General features: G+C 39.1%; 1 protein-coding gene across 1 annotated transcript in view; it reads left to right on the forward strand.

Annotated features, from left to right (window-relative positions):
• Positions 1-18209, forward strand: part of drosha (drosha ribonuclease III) — a 152740-nt gene that overhangs the window by 13768 nt on the left and 120763 nt on the right. The window contains exons 14-17 of the mRNA XM_055059367.1: positions 1400-1524; positions 6603-6702; positions 10104-10211; positions 14868-14975. Of these exons, the coding sequence (XP_054915342.1) occupies positions 1400-1524; positions 6603-6702; positions 10104-10211; positions 14868-14975 (441 nt within the window). The remainder of the gene's footprint in view (positions 1-1399; positions 1525-6602; positions 6703-10103; positions 10212-14867; positions 14976-18209) is intronic.

Consider the following 18209-nt stretch of genomic DNA (forward strand, 5'->3'; position numbering starts at 1 on the left):
TGCTCCAGTCTGAGTTCTTTTCCCAGTCCAATCCGGGTTGCTTTACAAATCCAGTCTAGATTCTTTTCCCAGTCCGGTTCGGGTCTTTTTCCCAGTCTGGTCTGGGTTCTTTTCCTGGTCCGGTCCAGGTTCTTTTGCAGCCCAGTCCGGTGCTTTGATTCCAGATGAATCAGATCATCTGAACTCTGGTTCTGCTTCCAGCAGCGGTGACCTCTGACCCTGGGATGAAACGCTTGGACGATGAGGGAGTCTGGAGGCGAGCCGGTGCCATCCGCTCCCTCTGACCCCCGAACCGGCCAACAGGCGGCTTGTGATCCGGGTTCTGGCGCCGGACGGGCTGCCTGTCATTCGCTCCATCATTCTGTGACGGATCACCTCGTGGTTCAGATTATTTATATCACATCCTGCGTCTCGCCGCTGATTGAGCGATGGCTGCCTGGTGGCTAAACACGTTGATACTGTGAAATGATTTTTCTCCTCCGTCTTTCATCCAGGAGCTCCAAATCCTTGAAATTCAGTTCGGTGTTTGATATTCAAGCTGCTCAGTTTTGTAATAAAGTGCAAACTAAAAATTGATTAAAACTTAAATCTGAAAAATGTTATTCAAAGTTGAAACCAGATATTTTCATTCACCTAATTGGGGCTTATTCTGTCAATTCATACATTTTTATCACAAATAATCAATTAATCATAAAAAAGCTGCATTTCTTCATTTACCCACTCATGTAGAAGTTGGTAACTTTGAAAGTCACTTGATAGATATCAAACTGAAGCAAACTTAATATAAATTTGGCCTGCAACTAATTATTATTTTATTAATTGATTATTCAATCAAATATTTTTGACGATTAATCATATTTAAATTGCACTTTTCCTATTTTACACACTTGGGTGGTACAAGGAGGTAAGTTTGAAAGGCTTTTGGTAGATATCAAACTAAAGCAGGGTTAGTATAAATTAATGTTGCAACTCTTTATTTTAGTCATCTATTATTTGGTAAATTGTTGGAGTGATTAATCAATTAATCATATTAAAAATTGTACTTTTTCATTTACCCACTTGGGTGGTAGAAGTAAGTAACTTTGAAACTAAATTATTTCTGCAACTAACGATTATCAGAATAAAGTTTGCTTTATGCATTCTCGGGCTGCAATTAGTGAGTATTTTAGTAATTGATTATTCAGTTGAATATTTGAACGATTAATCGATTTAGTCGTATAAAAAGTGACCCATTCGTTTATATTGTTTGTGCAGTTTTTGCTTAATTAATGATATAATTTTTACGTTAATTTGCGTTGTTTTTATCTCCAAAGTGGGAAAAGTTTGAAAACGCTCAAAAAGTTCTTGAATTTTTCTGACGGAAACACGAATGCCGTGCCCCTCCCCGCCTGTTTTTCAGAAACCGAGCTCGGTGCGCATCGACCAGCTGGACAGGGAGCAGTTCAACCCAGACGTCATCACCTTCCCCATCATCGTTCACTTCGGCATCCGGCCCGCTCAGCTCAGCTACGCCGGAGACCCCCAGTAAGATCACAGCAGAAGACACAAAACGCCGCGCAGTCGGGCACGGCGACGTTTTCGCATGCGTCGTCCCGGGTTTCTGTGGGGGCGCCGTGGATTCGCAGTGCGTCTGGTGAATAGTGACTTGACATCCGGGGGGCTCTGGGCGACAGAACTGTACTGTGTTGCTGCATAATTAACAGAAGACGAGGCGATGTGAGCGTTCTGACAACAAACACACACAACCTGTTTGCTGAGGCTAAATTTAAACTGATGCTCACAAACTTTAATTAATACCAGACCAGTTAACAGGTAAACATTAAATTCATCCACATTTCATCAGCTTAGAAATTCAAACTTTATCGTTTTTTTCTGGATGAAGAATATCAATATTTCCAGACTTTATTAACTCGGTTTCTTTATCTTCTTTTTGCTTCTTTTTGCCATTTTTTTACTCCCTTCATTTATCTTTATTTTGTTTCCTTCATGTCTTCATTGTGTCCTTTTCTTCTTTCCCTCCTTCATTCCCTCCTTTTTGCTTTCTATCCATCTTTTGTCCTTCTTGCTTACTTTAAGTTTCTTCCTTCTTTCTTTGGTGCTTTCTATCCTTTTTTCTTTTTTGCTCATTTGTTGTTTTTGATCTTTTCTTTCCTCCTTTCTTGTTTCCTTTGCTTTTCCTGCTCGCTCTAGTGAAGGACTTGACTGTTTTCACATGCATATAAATATCTAGATGTTTATCTGATTTCTACTCTGTGATTTAAACCAGAAGTATGTATGATTTACAGAAAACCTGGACTATTAATCTGGTTTTGGATGGTTAAGCTGTCCTGATGGCTGCTTATACTTTAACAGCACGGTGGTGGCTGCATCGTGCTGTAGGGATCCTCTTCTCTTGAGCATATAAAATGCAGACTGGTTGATAATTGGGAAATGAAACCTGCTGGAGGCTGAGATGGAAGATAATCAACCCTAAACATACAACCAGATGTGCAAACTGTGTTGGAATGGTCTAGTCAAAGCCCATGCTTGGATACATTTGAGAATTTGTGGGGGAAAAACGGCCCAGAAAGCTAAAAAAATTGGTTCTACTACCCATTAATCCAGAAACAAATGCACACCACACTTTTTAGATCTTGATTTCTTAAAAAATAGTGTGAAAATTGTGTATTTTTCTCCTTTCAGTTCACAATTACACCCTGATTAATGGAGGAAAGGTTATTGGAAGGAAAACCTTTGCTTGCTCTGTAGGATATAGAGACAAACAAGAGGATAATAATCTGAAAATAAATTTTCCTGATGCTGATGGATTTCGATCGCAGATAATGACGCGCGTAGCGGCAATGGTGGCGGCAATCGCAGCCGCAGACACATCAGCAGCAACATTGATTGAAGCTTCTTCTTCTTCTCCGCTCCCCGCCCAACGGACACACAAGCTATGATAAAGTCAGAGGTCAGGGGACGTACGTAGAGAAGAAATAAATCAGGATGATGGAAGAGGAGTGAAATCACTGCAGAGAATAAATTAAAAATGACAGAAAAAGGTAAACAGAAGATAAAATCTGCGGCTTCGCTTCAACCTGCTGTCTGTTTTCAACTTGCCCCTCCATTTCTTTATTTTTTGTATTTTTCTGAATCCATAAAAGCAGCACCTGACACGAGCTGAAAGTGATTCCTGTCACATTCATGCCTGCAGGAGCAGCCGAGTCTTTCCTGAACTGAAGCAGAGAAACTAATCAGCATTCTGCGCTGTGATTGGCCGCTTTATGTCCTGATGACATCTCCAGGTCTCGGTTTGGGCCTATTAAATAAAAACTGTTTACCTTGTTTTATCTTTATGTTGATATTCTGCAGTTATGTGTCAATTTAACGACATTCAGATGATTTTTACTCTGATTTATGTAAAGAAAACTGTGCAATTCACATCCTTTAAAAGCTACTGTAATCAAATTTTAATAAATGTTTAGCATTTATATTTTAATATCAAACTGAAATTTTTTTAATTTGTGGAATAAATTGAGTTTTAACAAATCAGTTTTTGATAGATTCCACTAATATAAACTAAAGCTAGCAGCAGCTAATCAAGCTAACTGCTACTTAAGCTAGCAGCCAGTAAAGCTAGCAGCTATTTGCGTCAACAACTAGTTATGCTAACAGTTAGCAGGATGGGCTTTGCCCATATTGCATGTCTTTTTTCTTCCTTCCACTAAACTTTCCATTGATATTCTTGTCTGCTGGATGATTGTAACAGACTTCCTCAGGACTGCAAAGGTCATAACATTTTTATATTTAAATTTAAACTTACTTCACTGTGCGTCATCAATTTGTTCCTATATCTAATTTAGTGAAAAAATGGCCGCTGTGCATGTTACACAGGTTGTTGCTAGGCAAACAAAAACTGAGCCGATTGCACCGGTTCTAGATCAGAGTTCAGTGAAATTATCAATTTTCCTTTAGATATACTTCCTGTTTGTTATATAGTTATTTTATTGCCTCCTTGTTGCTTGTCTTTATTTCCCTACCGTATTTTTTCGTTCCACTAAACTTTCCGTTAATGTTTGCATGTATCACTCTGTGAACAGCTCGGTATTTTAGCAAGAGCTTTTTATTGCTAAAGCTATGGAGGGTGTTGGGACTGAAATACTGTAAAGTTAACAGTCTTCCCTTTGATTATGAAGGGCATACACTGCAAAAAACTCAGATTTTACCAAATATTTTTGTCTAGAATCCAGTTCAAATATCCTGATTCTCTTAAAATAAAACAAATCTAACTTAGAAGTAACTTTTTCAGCAAGATTTTAAGTCAGTAATGTTTTAATATTGATGGAAAAAAATTGTTCCACTGGCAGATTATTTCACTTAAAACATACCATTAAGGACTTTTTTGTCAATATTAAGAAATTACTTACTTAACAAAAACGACATGATACAATTAAAGATTTGTATATTTATATAAATATCTTGTAAAGTGCACAAATGTAGCATTTATTACATATTACTAACCATTTTTAGTTTTTAGTTCATTTGAAATAAGACAAACTAATTTACAAATAACTTTTCAGATAGAAATAGGAATCAATAAAAAATATTAGCTTATTGACTATTATTTCACTTATAATATGGAAAAAATGTCTAGTAGTAATAAAATCATTTTTTAATTTAATTGATCGACTTAAAACAAGCTTCTTTTATCTTGCTGAAACAGTTTCTTTTGTTTCATATTTGCACCTAAAGCTGGACAAAAGTTATTGCTAAAATTTTGTTTTTGCACTTCTACATTTTAAAATAGTTTTTAAAATCATCTTCAAGCGATAATCATCAGAAATAACTTTTCTCAGCATGTTTAAATAATCTCTGGGCGATTCTATGGTTTTGTGAATCCGGCGGTTCGTTCCTCGCCGTGTGGAAGTTTTTAGTGACGGAGATTCAGACCAAAGTGTTGGAGAACTGGTGGTTCGCTAATGAAAGCTTCCCAGAGAGCCGCGGCGGATCCGCAGAAAGGTCAATGCGGCGGATTGGGGACCGCCCAGACTGGACCGACTCTCCTTCCCCTCATTTCTCTCTCCGTCATCGTTGTGAGCGGCGGCAGCGGCGGCGAGCTGATAATCGGGGCGGTAAAGCCGCCTTAGTCCCTCGCCTCAGCCTCTAATGAAGTCCCCACTAATAAAGCTCTGAAATTCATCCACTGCTCTCCTTCCTCATCAGTCCAACTGAAAAAACCCAAAAACTACCAAGAATTTTGTCCAGTTTCACTTGAGCTTGGCACAGAGTCGTAAACTTTGCCACATTTTTCATAATTTTATAATTTATTTGCGGGTGAAAACACTTGATAACTTTGTGTTCTTTGAGAAAAATTAACTTGAAAATCTTTATAAGGTTTATTTCCAAGACTTTCTAACTTACAAATAACCTTTCAGCAAGAAATAGGAGCTGGATTTAAGTCAATAAGTCCTTAATATTAATTTACAAAGGTGATATTTTCTCATTGTTGCATTTATAACATTTATTTCCTGATCAATGGAGAAAAAAAATCTGCCATTGAAACAATATTTTTTTCCTGTTAGGTTAAAAAGTAACTATTTGTTATTGAATTGTCTTTTTATGATACAAAACACTTTGAACTGCCTTGTTGCACTGCAAAAACACAAAATCTTACCAAGTAATTTTGGTCCAACTTAGTGCAAATATCTGCAAATAAAACATTTGAACTTGTTTTTATGTAAATAACTTGGATAAAACATGAGAAATTTCTAAAAAGTTACTTTTAAATTAGTTTGGTGTAATTAGTGCACTAATATATTTGCACTAGAAACTAAACCAAAAATACCTTTTTGTGTTTTTGCTTTGTAAGTACATAGTATTCACATTGCACTGCAAAAACACATTTTAAAAAGTAATCTTAATCTAGTTTCTTGTACATTTGAAATGAGATAAAACTAACTTACAAGTAACTTTTCAGCTTGTTTTTAGTAAATAATTTCTTAATATTGATGAAAAGTTGGAGTTCCATTGGCAGAAAAATTTATTTATTAGACATTTTTATCATGTGAAATAATGTCGATGATACTAGTTTTCTGTCATTAATTGACTTAAAATAAGCTCCTGTATTTCACTGAATAGTTACTTTAAGTTAGTTTTGTCTCATTCCAAGCAGACTAAGATATTTGCACCAGAAACTAGGTAACGTTTTGTGTTTTTGCAGTGCTCTCTGTCCTCGGTAATCATAAGTGAATAATGGCGTCTAAACGAGGAGAAAGTCCAGTGAATGGGAGCAGAACGGCCGCAGTCGGCCCCTCGGTGCATCAATCAGGGTTCTGATTGAAAAGAGAGTGGATGGAGGGATCGGGGAGTTCATGTCACCTTGCCGATAACGTCCGTCCTCCTTTCACATGCAAATCACAGCAAAGACGATGACATTTTATAGAGAAATGAGGCTTGAAACGAGCGTTTGAGACACTTTCTTTTTATCCGCTTGAACGATAAAACGGAAACAATCGACTCGAACTTCGGAGCTCAACAGCAGCTGATAGCGGCATGCAACTGTGTTGGAAATAAGGCAAAAATAAACATGAAGGATGATTTAAAAAATAGTTTTCTGATTGCAGGTACCAGAAGCTGTGGAAGAGTTATGTGAAACTGCGCCACCTGCTGGCAAACAGCCCAAAGGTCAAGCAGATCGACAAGCAGAAGCTGACACAGAGAGAGGTGGGTGGAAAGAAAACTGACAAATTTTATCTTCCTGGAACAGTTTTTATTAAGATAAAATAATTATTAATTTTTTTAAACTCATCCTTTGAGTTATGACGCATTTTGTCACTAAATGGGTTTCAAATGCATTCATTTCCACTGAACAGTCATAATATTCCTACCAAGTGTTAAAAACCTTAATCTACCAGGGGAACTAGTCCTTTTTTTAATCAAGAACTGTTGACCTCCTGTGTTGCTGAAAAGTTACTTTTTAAGTTAGTTTTGTCTTGTTTCAAAATATTTGCACTAAAAACTTGACAATATTTTAGTTCAAAGCAAAATACAGCAGCAAATTGTTACATTTTAATTTATAATAAAAGAAAAAAATCTGGTGGATTATTTCACTTTTAGAGAAATATATTATGTGCTTCAATCTGCCAGTGGAACTAAGACTTTTTCATCAAAATTAAAGAGTTTTTGGCTTCACACAGGCTTTAATTTCTTGCTAAAAAGTTATTCTTAAGTTAGTTTTGTCTTATTTCAACTAGAGGTAAAAAACTAGACAAAATGTCTTGGTAAAATAAAACCATTGACTGAACAAGCTTTCACTTTCTTACTGGATTTTAAAATTTTCACCCAACATTTCTATATTATTTTCTGTATTTTTTTCACTCGAAAGGTTTAAAATCTTTCCCTGTTTACTTTCTGTTCTGCTAAAACCCGACTCCCTGTTCTGCAGAAGTTGTGCGGCTCCATCTGTGCGGCCATTGTTTTAAGTCAGGCATGAAAAATGTGGAGCCCCCTTTTTTTTTGCTGCATAATTGAGATGAATTTGGAGCTGTGAATAAAGCGGCGGTAACTGCCCTCCTGAGCCGGGCGTGAAGGTCAGCCCGCTGCCGGGGGAGCGCGGGCGGAAAAGGTTTGGATTTGGTGAAGTAATGACCATGCAGCTGCAGGGAATCCCTCGGCTGCAGCGCTACGCGTGTGGCCCCCGGAACCGGCTCCTTCCTGCAGATCCGGGATCCTCCTCCGCATCGTTTGATTCACTCTCAACCAATAACGGCAACTCTGAGCTCAATTAGTTTGTTTCCCAGGTAGCGCCGCAAAGCTCTCCCAGCTAACAGGCCCTGACAATCCCACTGTCAACCCGCGCCGGAGCAATTAGTGAAGCCAAACACATGCACACTCACACCGCGGGTCCGTCAGGCTCCACCAGGAGCATTAGCCGTGTCAGCGGCGCTGCGGCTTTGCTGCTTACTTAATGCCTCGGGGAGCACTGCGAGACTAAAGCCTCTGATGGGCATCAGGACACAACCTGTCCGAGGTTTTCACACCAGCTGTGTGACGAGAACCGGCCCTCACACCAAAGCTGCAAACTACCTCCCTCTCATATCGTTAAAGGCGGCTTGTTCTGCTTCGTTGAGCAGGTTAGGGTGGGTTTATGGGCGATACGAAACATGTTTGTTACGTTTTCTGCACAAAATCCTCCTTTGATATTGAGATTTTAGGGCTGGTTTAGGGCTTCTGGTCACTTTAAATCCATATAAGCTGCAATCCAACGTGAAAATGGCTGCAACAGATGCACAGTGTAGAACTGTACATCTTTGAAAAGCAGAAGTGAAGCCTGCTGCACAACCAACAAGATTGCATGCAGCAAGTGGTTTCTCAGCTTCCTGGAAATTCATTTCAGTTACTGTCAGCAGGTCACAAAAAAGCTTGCTTTTATTTCTTCAGCTAATCTATGAAAATACCAAATATGACAGTTTAATTTGATTTATTACTAGAAAGTTTAGATACTGTTTAATGCAAAAAAACGCAAATTATTCTATGCTCAATCCTTATTTTCTAAGAAACTTACACTTCAGATGGCGTCTTATTAATAAAATAGTTTGTAATTACAAAGAAAATCTGTTTTATTTTAAATAAAAAAACACACTTTCATCCAAGAAATGTGGAGCTAAAAAGATCAAATTATGAAATTCACCAATCATTTTCTTCAAACATTGAACAATAGAGATGTTATAATGTCTTAACTCAAAACCTCTGTGGTAGATTAAGTCCCATTTCCAGTTAATCTGGGGCGTTTTGACGCAGAAAAGTCAAAACCCTCGACGGAAAGTGGGGACAACATGCAACAGATGTGCGCTCTCCTTTTGTCAGCCATTGATTTTCAGGAAGCATTTGGTGTTTGACCTCAGCCTGATCCAAAATATAAACAGTCCTCTCAGCAGAAGGAGATGACGGCAAAAGTCAAATGTGCCGTGACTTTGACCAGCAGAAACAGAGCGCCTGTACCTCCCTGGTTAATTATTTACTTTTCTTGTTTCCCTCAGTTCTCTGACCTCGCTGCAGCCCCTGCATAATAAACTGTTTACATACGATTCACGCTTCTTTGTGATGACTGCTTTCCATATACAGTGGCTGGCTGGCTGTCCACAGGAGGGTTTGCCGTGTGTGGTGGTGCATGCGCGTGGGCGAGCGAGTTTCTTTTTGATGCACAGTTCAAAGTGGGAAGGCATTATTTATTCATGCCTTTGTTGTTCTTATTTCCTCGGCGAGTCAAAAATTCCTGGCATTCCATTTTAGGCAGATCACGGCTAACGCAGAGCGAGTCGATGCCGTCTCTGCTGAATGAAACACACGCGTGAGCACACACATTAAGGAGGCGCAGTCTGTCAATACGGCCTCCATCTTGGTTATGTTATATCCAGGACTGCCTCATATCTGACTCAGACATTCTGGTCAGTCTCCTGATGTTAAGGTTGGATCCGTGTCCAACCAGCTTTGTGAGATCCTGTTTCAGTTCCAGATGAAACATAAGAGAAACAAGTAGATTTAGGGGAGGGAGAAAGATTGCTTTGATTCTTATTTTGATGAAAATAAGAACTTCTTTCACGCTGCAAAAATACACAATCCTACCAAGAATTTGTGTCTAGTTTCTAGTGTCAACAGTTAGCCTTTTCATTGTAATGGTTGTATGTTAACATTTAGCATTAGCCTAGTAACATTTTGACGTTAGTTTTAGCCTGTCAACATTAGCATTAGCTTGCTATTGTAATATGTTGACATTTTGGTTAGTATCTATGCTGTAAAATTAGAACATAATTCTAATAAAACTGTTTGGATGTTATAAATCTACTCAAACTGTTCTGTAATGCAGAGCAACAGTTTGTGCTCTTGCTAAAACTGTGTCGGTGAAGAGTCGATGGCAGACGTGTTACATCATAATTAAACCTCAACGTTCTGCCATGTTTGTATCTCGTACCATGTGAGGTTGCAGTATGTTGCATGTGGCAGTCTGTCATGGAAACTGAGGTAAAACAAGCATGGCGACAGGAGTGTGTTTGTGTGGACGGGGAGCCGTCTCCGGAGGCCGTGTTCAAGCCGATCAATAATTGACTGGCCTGGTTGTTTGGCAGGAAGCTCTTCAGAAGATCCGGCAGAAGAACACGATGCGCCGTGAGGTGACTGTGGAGCTCAGCAGCCAGGGCTTCTGGAAAACCGGCATCCGCTCCGACGTCTGCCAGGTAACATCCAGCAGCAACGCTGTCAAACTCCGCAACATGTAACGCATTAAAGCTCGTATCTCTGAGGGTTTCACCTTTTTAAATAAATGATAAGCAATCAAAGCAGACACCTTTTTAAATCATCCTTTAATCAAAACATAGACGTAGATCCTATGATGATGTCAAAGAATAAAGGCCTCAAAGCTCTGAAGTTGTAACTGGAGTTTGAATTGAGTTTCTGTTCTTAGAATAGTAAAAATCATAAATCGAATAAAACAGAAATTCAGTGACACATGAAGGCGTTTTGGGACTAATGAACTATTTCAGTTTCTGTTTTCCTTCAGATAGGAGTCATTTTTAGTTTCCTACTTGTTGGCTTGTTAAATATATCCTTTGTTTTTTTAAATTAACTCGCTATTGATTATTGAACGTAAAAAACTAAAGGTCTGGTGGATGTTGATGAGTCTTTTTTTTTTGTCTTTTTAGCCACTTTGAAAGGTGTTTATACCCCTTTTGTTTCACATTGCAGCCATGATTTATTGTATCTTATTGAGCTTTATAATTTATAGTTCCAAATTTTATAAAATTTATACTATCGTTGTTGCGTAACACGTACAATCAAACTGGAATTACAGCTTCAATTCTTTCGACAGTTTGTCTCTAAATCATAGTTTACATGTAGATTTTTAAAAATCGCTTGTTTTTCTTTCCAAAAGATCTCAAGCAGCTTGAACTATATTGAACTATGAGCCATTTTAACATTTTAAAATGATTTGATTGAGAAAAACCCTTAAGATTTTTAATTTTGACAAAGTTTTCCCACTGTGGTCACAACATGACACCATCGTGTTACACAACAGGACAAGTCAAGTTTATTTGTATCAATTATGTTTCTATGGCGTAAAGCTGCAGGTGGTTTACCTCATAAACACTTAATACTGGAACCAATAATGAAAGGAAATAAACATCATATATGTTGGTCAATGTTCCAGTTGTTACTAATCTAAAGGTGGTTAGGTGGTTTTTAGCCTTGAAGGAACTCAGTGTTTTGGCTGTTTTCTGGAAGTTTGACTTCTTAAAGCTTTCTTTGTTTGCTGAAATGAAACTGAAGGGAGTTTAATAAAAATGCAGGTTACATGGAGGAACATGGTGGTGGCAGCATCATGTCGTAGGGAAAAACTTGGAAGCCACTTTCTGTCTCAATCATAGTTGGGGAGAAACTAATTACATTTTTTAAATTTACATTTACTTTTTTAAAGTACTTTTATGTGTTTTTTACGTTGAACTTTTTACTTTTACTTGACTCGTATCATGAAGTATTATCTTCTCTTACTTGATTCAATTTCTGGATTTTCTCCCCACTGAATGAAAAAGAACCAAACATTCACCAGACACAGACACACACCTGCAGTTTCTGTTACTTTTTTATTGAAAGAAACTGATTTGGAAAAATGATCTTTTCTCTGATGCTTTTTATTCCCAATCCCAAAATTTCCACTTAACTTTACATTTTGGTTTGTTTATGTAATTTGTAAATATTAAATGATTAATAATTTGATCTGTTACTCAAGTAATTTATTGGACAGCGACTTTCTACTTTTATTTGAGTAAACATTTGCAAAAGTATCACTACGCTTACATACAATTTTTTGATACTTTTTCCGCCTCTGGACCCAATAAAGTTAGTCGATGAAATATTTGAATATTATTTGTGTCACATCCAGAAATCAGAGACTTCCAACTTTTGTTTTGTGTGATTTTGTCCGTTTTGCATGAATGCAGCTTTGATCCGTTTTCTAATTTCACCTGCTGACGTACAGAGTTGCCGATCTGTCTCTGCTAATAAAAAGGTAACTGATGGGAATGAAAGCTGAATTTCAAAGCGAAACAGAAAAAAGGAGAAGCTCTGCGATGCGACGTTGCTTCCCGAACATCCTCATGTCTGTGGCTCCACTCAGGCAGACGCTGTCAGAAACTTTGCCTGTGATCTCTCCTCTATCGCCGCGCTGCGTCTCCGTTCGAGTGTCAGAGTCTGTATGAGCAAAGTGGACCCCCGCAGAGCTGCAGCACTTACACCGTTCATCACGCAACGACTCCAACCTGACAGTTTATTTACATGCAGCTGCGCCGCCGCGCGACGTTTTCAGAATCGAAACGGGGCGGGAATTTATTTTTATCTGCGTCTTTATCTTTATTTCAGGGGAATATTTAGTTCTTTTACGTATATGTGCCGGTAATTTAGCAGATCTAATGAGGACTGAACTCCACAGCTGCATGTTTTGTTGAGTTCAAACTGGTGCTTAAAATCCTTGAAAATCCTTGAATTTCAACTGGATGATTTCTGTATAAAGTCCTGGGAAGTGCTTGATGTTTTATCTGCGCAGTTTTGTAATAAAGTGCAAAAAAATTGTTATCATATGGTAGTGAATTGAAAGAATTTTTTTTTACTTCATGTGTGTTGTTTTGTCTCCAAAGTGAAAACTTTGTTTGAGTTATCGTCCGCTCTGCTAACTCTGGCCTCAGGCGATTACCGGCAGTGGCTCTGCTCTCCGTCTCCGCCCCGGTTACGTCAGCGTCCGCGCCTCCGTCGGCCCGCGGCTGATCCTCCCGCTCACGTTCGGCGAGGAATGACAGAAAGTTGTAGCCTCACGAGTCAGACCCCGCTCCCCGCGAGGTCTGCCAGGGAAGAATCCGATCCATAATTGCTGTCCAATTATATTTGCTTCAAGCTGTACCGCCACGACTAATTGCTTCATGAATAATTTCAGTTGGAACCGCGGCGCTGCACTCCGAGCACTGCGTGACAGGGACGAGCGATGGCCGCTAAAAGTGACCCCTAATTTCTTCATTTTGAAAGCTGTCGGGTCTTTACAGGAGCCGCTCTCGACTACTGCAAGGTTTTTTATTTATTTAGTTTTCTTTTTTAGTGCTAAAAGGGTTTATTTTGATTTACTTTAGTAATCTTTGTTTTTTTTATTATTCATCTCCACGTATTTTTCCAGCCTTTATCACATCAGTGTCCAAAACACATTTTAGAACCAGGCCTTTTATCTCCTCTCCGGCAGCAGTGAATAGGCTGCTTGGCAGGGAATGGTCTTCTTATTCATGTTAAATAAACAAACTTACTGACTTCAGAAAAGGAAACAGAGCATGACCATGAAAAGAGTGAAATTATTAGAGAAAAATTCTGTTATCCTCCAAAGAAACTTCTAATTAATTCTGAAACTTCAAACTATAAATGTTTTTGTAGTTTTACTTTTATTTATAATAGTTTAGGAGAAATCAGGAGAAAAGGATTAGATGCACATGTTTTGTCTCATGTAGAGATGCACAAAGGACCAATATCCTGTTCATTTATATTTAGATAAACTCTTTTATGATTGCATTTAAAAATAAAAGGATTAAAATTATATTAATATGTATATAAAAAACATTTAAATTTAATGGTGGGACCCAATTAAAAATTTTATTGAGTTAATTGGACAGTCTGTATTTATTTATCTCAATTACGCCTGGGTGGATTTAGCTCCGCCTTCTAGGCGCAGCTCCTCCCCCACTTGGCTCCTTCAGACTAGCCAGCAGCAATTAGCGATCACCTTCTGAGCTCATTTTAGAAGCTACTTCTCAGAGCAACACTTGCTGGTAAAAATGTTAAAGGGTTAATAAATGACTTCCTGAAGGCAGAGCTTTTGAAAGAGAGAGGCTCAATTTCAAGGATTTAAACAAGTTATATTTGATATATATAGCATTTTTTCTATTTTATTATAAGTAAATTATTTAATGAAAATGTATTGTTATGAAATTAACATTAAAATATTTGCTTTATTATGTTTTAAAACGGCACTATGTGCCTTGAAAACACAATAATTTCCCTTTAAAGGATCCAATTTATGCTTTTCGTGTCTAAGCTGCATAAAAACTGTTGCTGGTCTGATGGGTGAAGGTAAATCAGATCTTTTCCCACCTTTTTAATTATCAGAGTGTCAGTTTTAACAAGCCTTCACTACACACACACTCACACTCACACACACGCTTTGTCCTCAGTCAGTCATCAGAACAGGTCAGGAGCCGCGCACACGACCGGGGCCCTGACTTTGTTTAATTGGCTGCTTAACAAGGCCTGGGGACCGTGTCGGTGTGGCCCCTGTAATGGCCCCGGGGCCGCGTGGCATCGCCGCTCGCCCACCCCTCCCTGCAGCAGCTCTAATTAAAACAGGCGGCGCTCCCTCGCCTCCTGCGCGGTGGCGCCGGGGTTAATGTGTGTACACTCGATGAGCCTCCCCGGTAATGACTCCATAAGATCTCGCCCCAACGCTCCTCTTCCTCTCCTCCTCGGCTACTTTTCCCTCCACTTTGTTGAAACTTTTTGCTTTCATATGAGGGTCAGGAAGGGCTGTCAGTGTTTGCTCAAAGCTGAGCGTGTCAGGCTGTCGGCGAGAGCTTCGATTCCACCGCTGTCCTGTCCAAATGTGAATTTCCCTTCCTGTCCTCTTGTCATTCCTTCTCACACTCCAGCAATTGGCTTTTTGATTATTTCATCTCTCTGTTGCAGAGCCCCTCTTAATAAATAATGGCCGGCTGATTGATTTCTCCTCTCGCTCGCTCTCTTCACTCTCCTTTCATATGAGACATGATCTCACCTGGGTGTTTTTCTCCTCCGTTTCTGTCGTCCCGCAGCACGCCATGATGCTCCCGGTTCTCACCCATCACATCCGATACCACCAGTGCCTGATGCACCTGGACAAGCTAATCGGCTACGTCTTCAAGGACCGCTGCCTCCTGCAGGTGAGGCGCAACTCTGTCAGTCACTGCTGCATTATTTAAGGGTCTCCTATAATTAGGGATGTACCGATATGAACATTTTGACCAAAATTTATTTTCTCTACCTTTTTGACATCTTAGGAAATAAAAACAACCAGAAACAATGTGGAAATAAATCAGTGTTTGATTTCAGTTTTATTTATCAGGCTGATACCAATATGTTCAAAAAGTTACTAATATTGACCAATATCACTGTTCTCATATGAGGCATCTCCACCTATTATGCTTCCTTGAACTTATTAGGATAGCATTATGGGCTAAAAAAAAAATGCTTATTACATTTTTCAGTCTGGTCAGTTCCTTACAGATGAGCTGTTTTAGGGTCTCTGTCACTTTAAATCCAAGTAAGCTGCTGGAGGCCACGCCTCTCAATTTAATGTTTACATTCACACATTAAAATGGCTGCAAACAGATGAGCAATTATGCAAACATACTTCTTTGAAAAGCAGAAGTGGCGCCTCCTACACAGCCAACAAGAATGCAGTAACTTGTCTTTTTCCAGCAGCCATTGCACAGAGCCTTCAGCAGTTAAACCAGCTGACCAAATGAGCTGGAACTCAGCTGAGTTTGTTTGTTGAATCACATTGCGCTGTTACTAATCTGGAGGTTTTTGAAACGGCTCATTTTCTAGACACCAACACTCATTAACTAGTTGCCAACAATTGTCAGGGTGCTGTTGTTTATTTATTAATTTTTAAACACATGGGTTGGTTTTAGCATCAATTGAGACTAAAATGGAAGTGCAAAAATGTTCATAAAGCGGTAAAACTAGCTGACCAAATGTGCTGGAATTCTGTTGGGGTTGCTAAGTAACGGGCGGAACTCTGCTGGGGTTGCTAGGTAACAGGCGGACTTGCTGGGGTTGCTAGGTGACGAGAAAATGCCTTCTGATTTGTGCTTCTACCATCTGAAGGTTTTTGGAACGGCTCATTTTTCAGACACCAATAAACATGAACTTCCTGCCAAAAAGCTGCTAGTTTTTTAATGTAAAGCCTTTGGAAACAGGAACCTGCACAAGTGGAAGCATAAAAACGTGCGATTTTTGCATAAAAGATCCTCTTTAAAGTAGTGCGTGCAACTTTTGGCGTACTCTACCCACCTCTGCTGATCACTAACGTGATAAATAAGGCCTTTTGGGAGGAAAAATCCAGAAACCAGGCTTGTGCTGGAGCTTGTTATGAGGAGTTCCCTCATTACTGCAGCTTCTGCTGGGATTGTCGAGGAGGAAACGGGGTTTCAGGAGTCAGCTGGGCGAACACACACCGACACCGACTCACTGTGACTGGCCTGAGTTTGTTTCCCGGCTCCCTGACTAGCAGTGACAGTAGTCAGGAGGACAACAACAAGCCCTCCTCCATAATGTCAGCTCTCCCCTGGCAGGTGTGTGTACACACACACCAGCCCGGCTCACCTCTCCCCGGCTGCCTGCAGCAGTATTGAAGAGCTGTCATAAGCTGATACATTAGAAATCAATGTGTTGTAGGCTGTACATAGTTAAAGAGGGGGAAGGATGCAATAGGACTCGCTCCGGGCTCGCTACTTCTCCGGCCGCATCGATCAGCGATCGGCTTCTTTGTCGTTGGCATAACGACGACCTGTCTCATTCGAGTGCTGGAAAGGAAACAGCGTCGTCCTCTTTTATAAATGAGTCCCGCCTCCCTCGGTTCTCATTCAGCCAAACAGAAACTAAGACGCGATCATTTGGACACAGCAGCTCACGTTGCGACCTGTGTGCGATGTGAGCTGCCACTTTCTATCACAATGATATCCACAGAGGTGTTAATACCGGCTCACTGGTGTTTGTTTTGTTTGTGTGTGTTGGCTTGTCAGAAATTCACCTGAAGCTGCGGCTGAAATGACCCGAATAGAGAACCATCATCAACACACACACTGCTGCACACCCGAGGAGCCAGCCTGCTCAGATCACTGTTATTATTATTATTATTACAATAAACTCTCATTTAATTATCATTCTAAAACCGGTATCACCTGTTAAATTATTATAAAATATGATAAAAAATTCAATTTATTGTATTAATTATGCAAAATATATGAAAATACTATTAGATATAAAAATAAAATTATTTAAAAAATTTTATATTTTCAATAATTTCTAATAATCAAATTACTGTTATAAACATAATGCAAAAATATTCTTAAAAATGAAATGTTTTGAAAAAATATTAACAATAATAATAATAATATTAATATCATGTAATAGTTAATATGTTAATAAATACAAAATAAAATAAAAACAATAATTTTTATTAGTATTAATAATAGTTTTATTCATAATATTAGTATAATATGATTGTTTTTTCCTTTTTAAAAAAATAGCATTAAATTATGAAATTCTAAGAACTAAATATACTAAAAAACGGCATTAAAAATTTACCAAAATAATATGAAAAAATGGATAATGTAATGACATAATTTACTGCTTTTGGGAGGTAAAAAATACATTTCACATCATTTCAAACGGCTAATAAACAGATTCATAAACACAAAAACGAAGGACATTATGTCTACACTTAGTTTGTTTTTATTAATGCAGCATATTGTTCTAGTTTCTCCATCAATTACAGTTTTTGGTTTTTCCAAAAACAAAAATGTTTTTATTTTGTTAGTTTTAGCTAACTGTGTTAGCCTTGTGCTTTTAGCTCCATGCTTCTGTTGGCTTGGATGAGGCCAGGCTGGTTCATTATGAACCAGAATGAGCTGCCAACTTTGCAACTCTGCAGTGTGAAACAGGAACCTGCACACGTCTTGTCCTTGGAGAGAAACCTTTTGGTCTGGCTCGGTCCGGTCGCTCTTCATGTCCACGTAAACACAGAGCTGGGTCCTCCGGGTCCGCTGGGTTCTGAGGGAATGTTCTCCCAGGGTGATCTGCTCATGAAAGGCGGTAGAGAGGCTTCACTGCTGCAGGCCTCAGTTCCAGGGATGAATAAAGGGAAGGGGTCACAAGGTCACCAGAGAAGCGGTTGGGGAAAGAGATGTTGTCTTTTTCCCAGTGGAAAAGAAAGGGAAAAGAAGAAATGTGGATTTGTTTCCCAGGAGATTGAGGTGTGAGGAAGTGGTTTCTCAATAAAGAACCAGATATTTATCAAGCACAAATGATTTTTATGCAATGGAAACAAACCTGTCGTCTGGATGGATTCAGACGGAGCGGTGGCGGCGCTCGCTCCCAAACGAGTCAGG

Source organism: Poeciliopsis prolifica, unplaced genomic scaffold, assembly GCF_027474105.1.
Source record: "Poeciliopsis prolifica strain line A6 unplaced genomic scaffold, Auburn_PproV2 SCAFFOLD054, whole genome shotgun sequence".
Taxonomy (NCBI): Eukaryota; Metazoa; Chordata; class Actinopteri; order Cyprinodontiformes; family Poeciliidae; genus Poeciliopsis; species Poeciliopsis prolifica.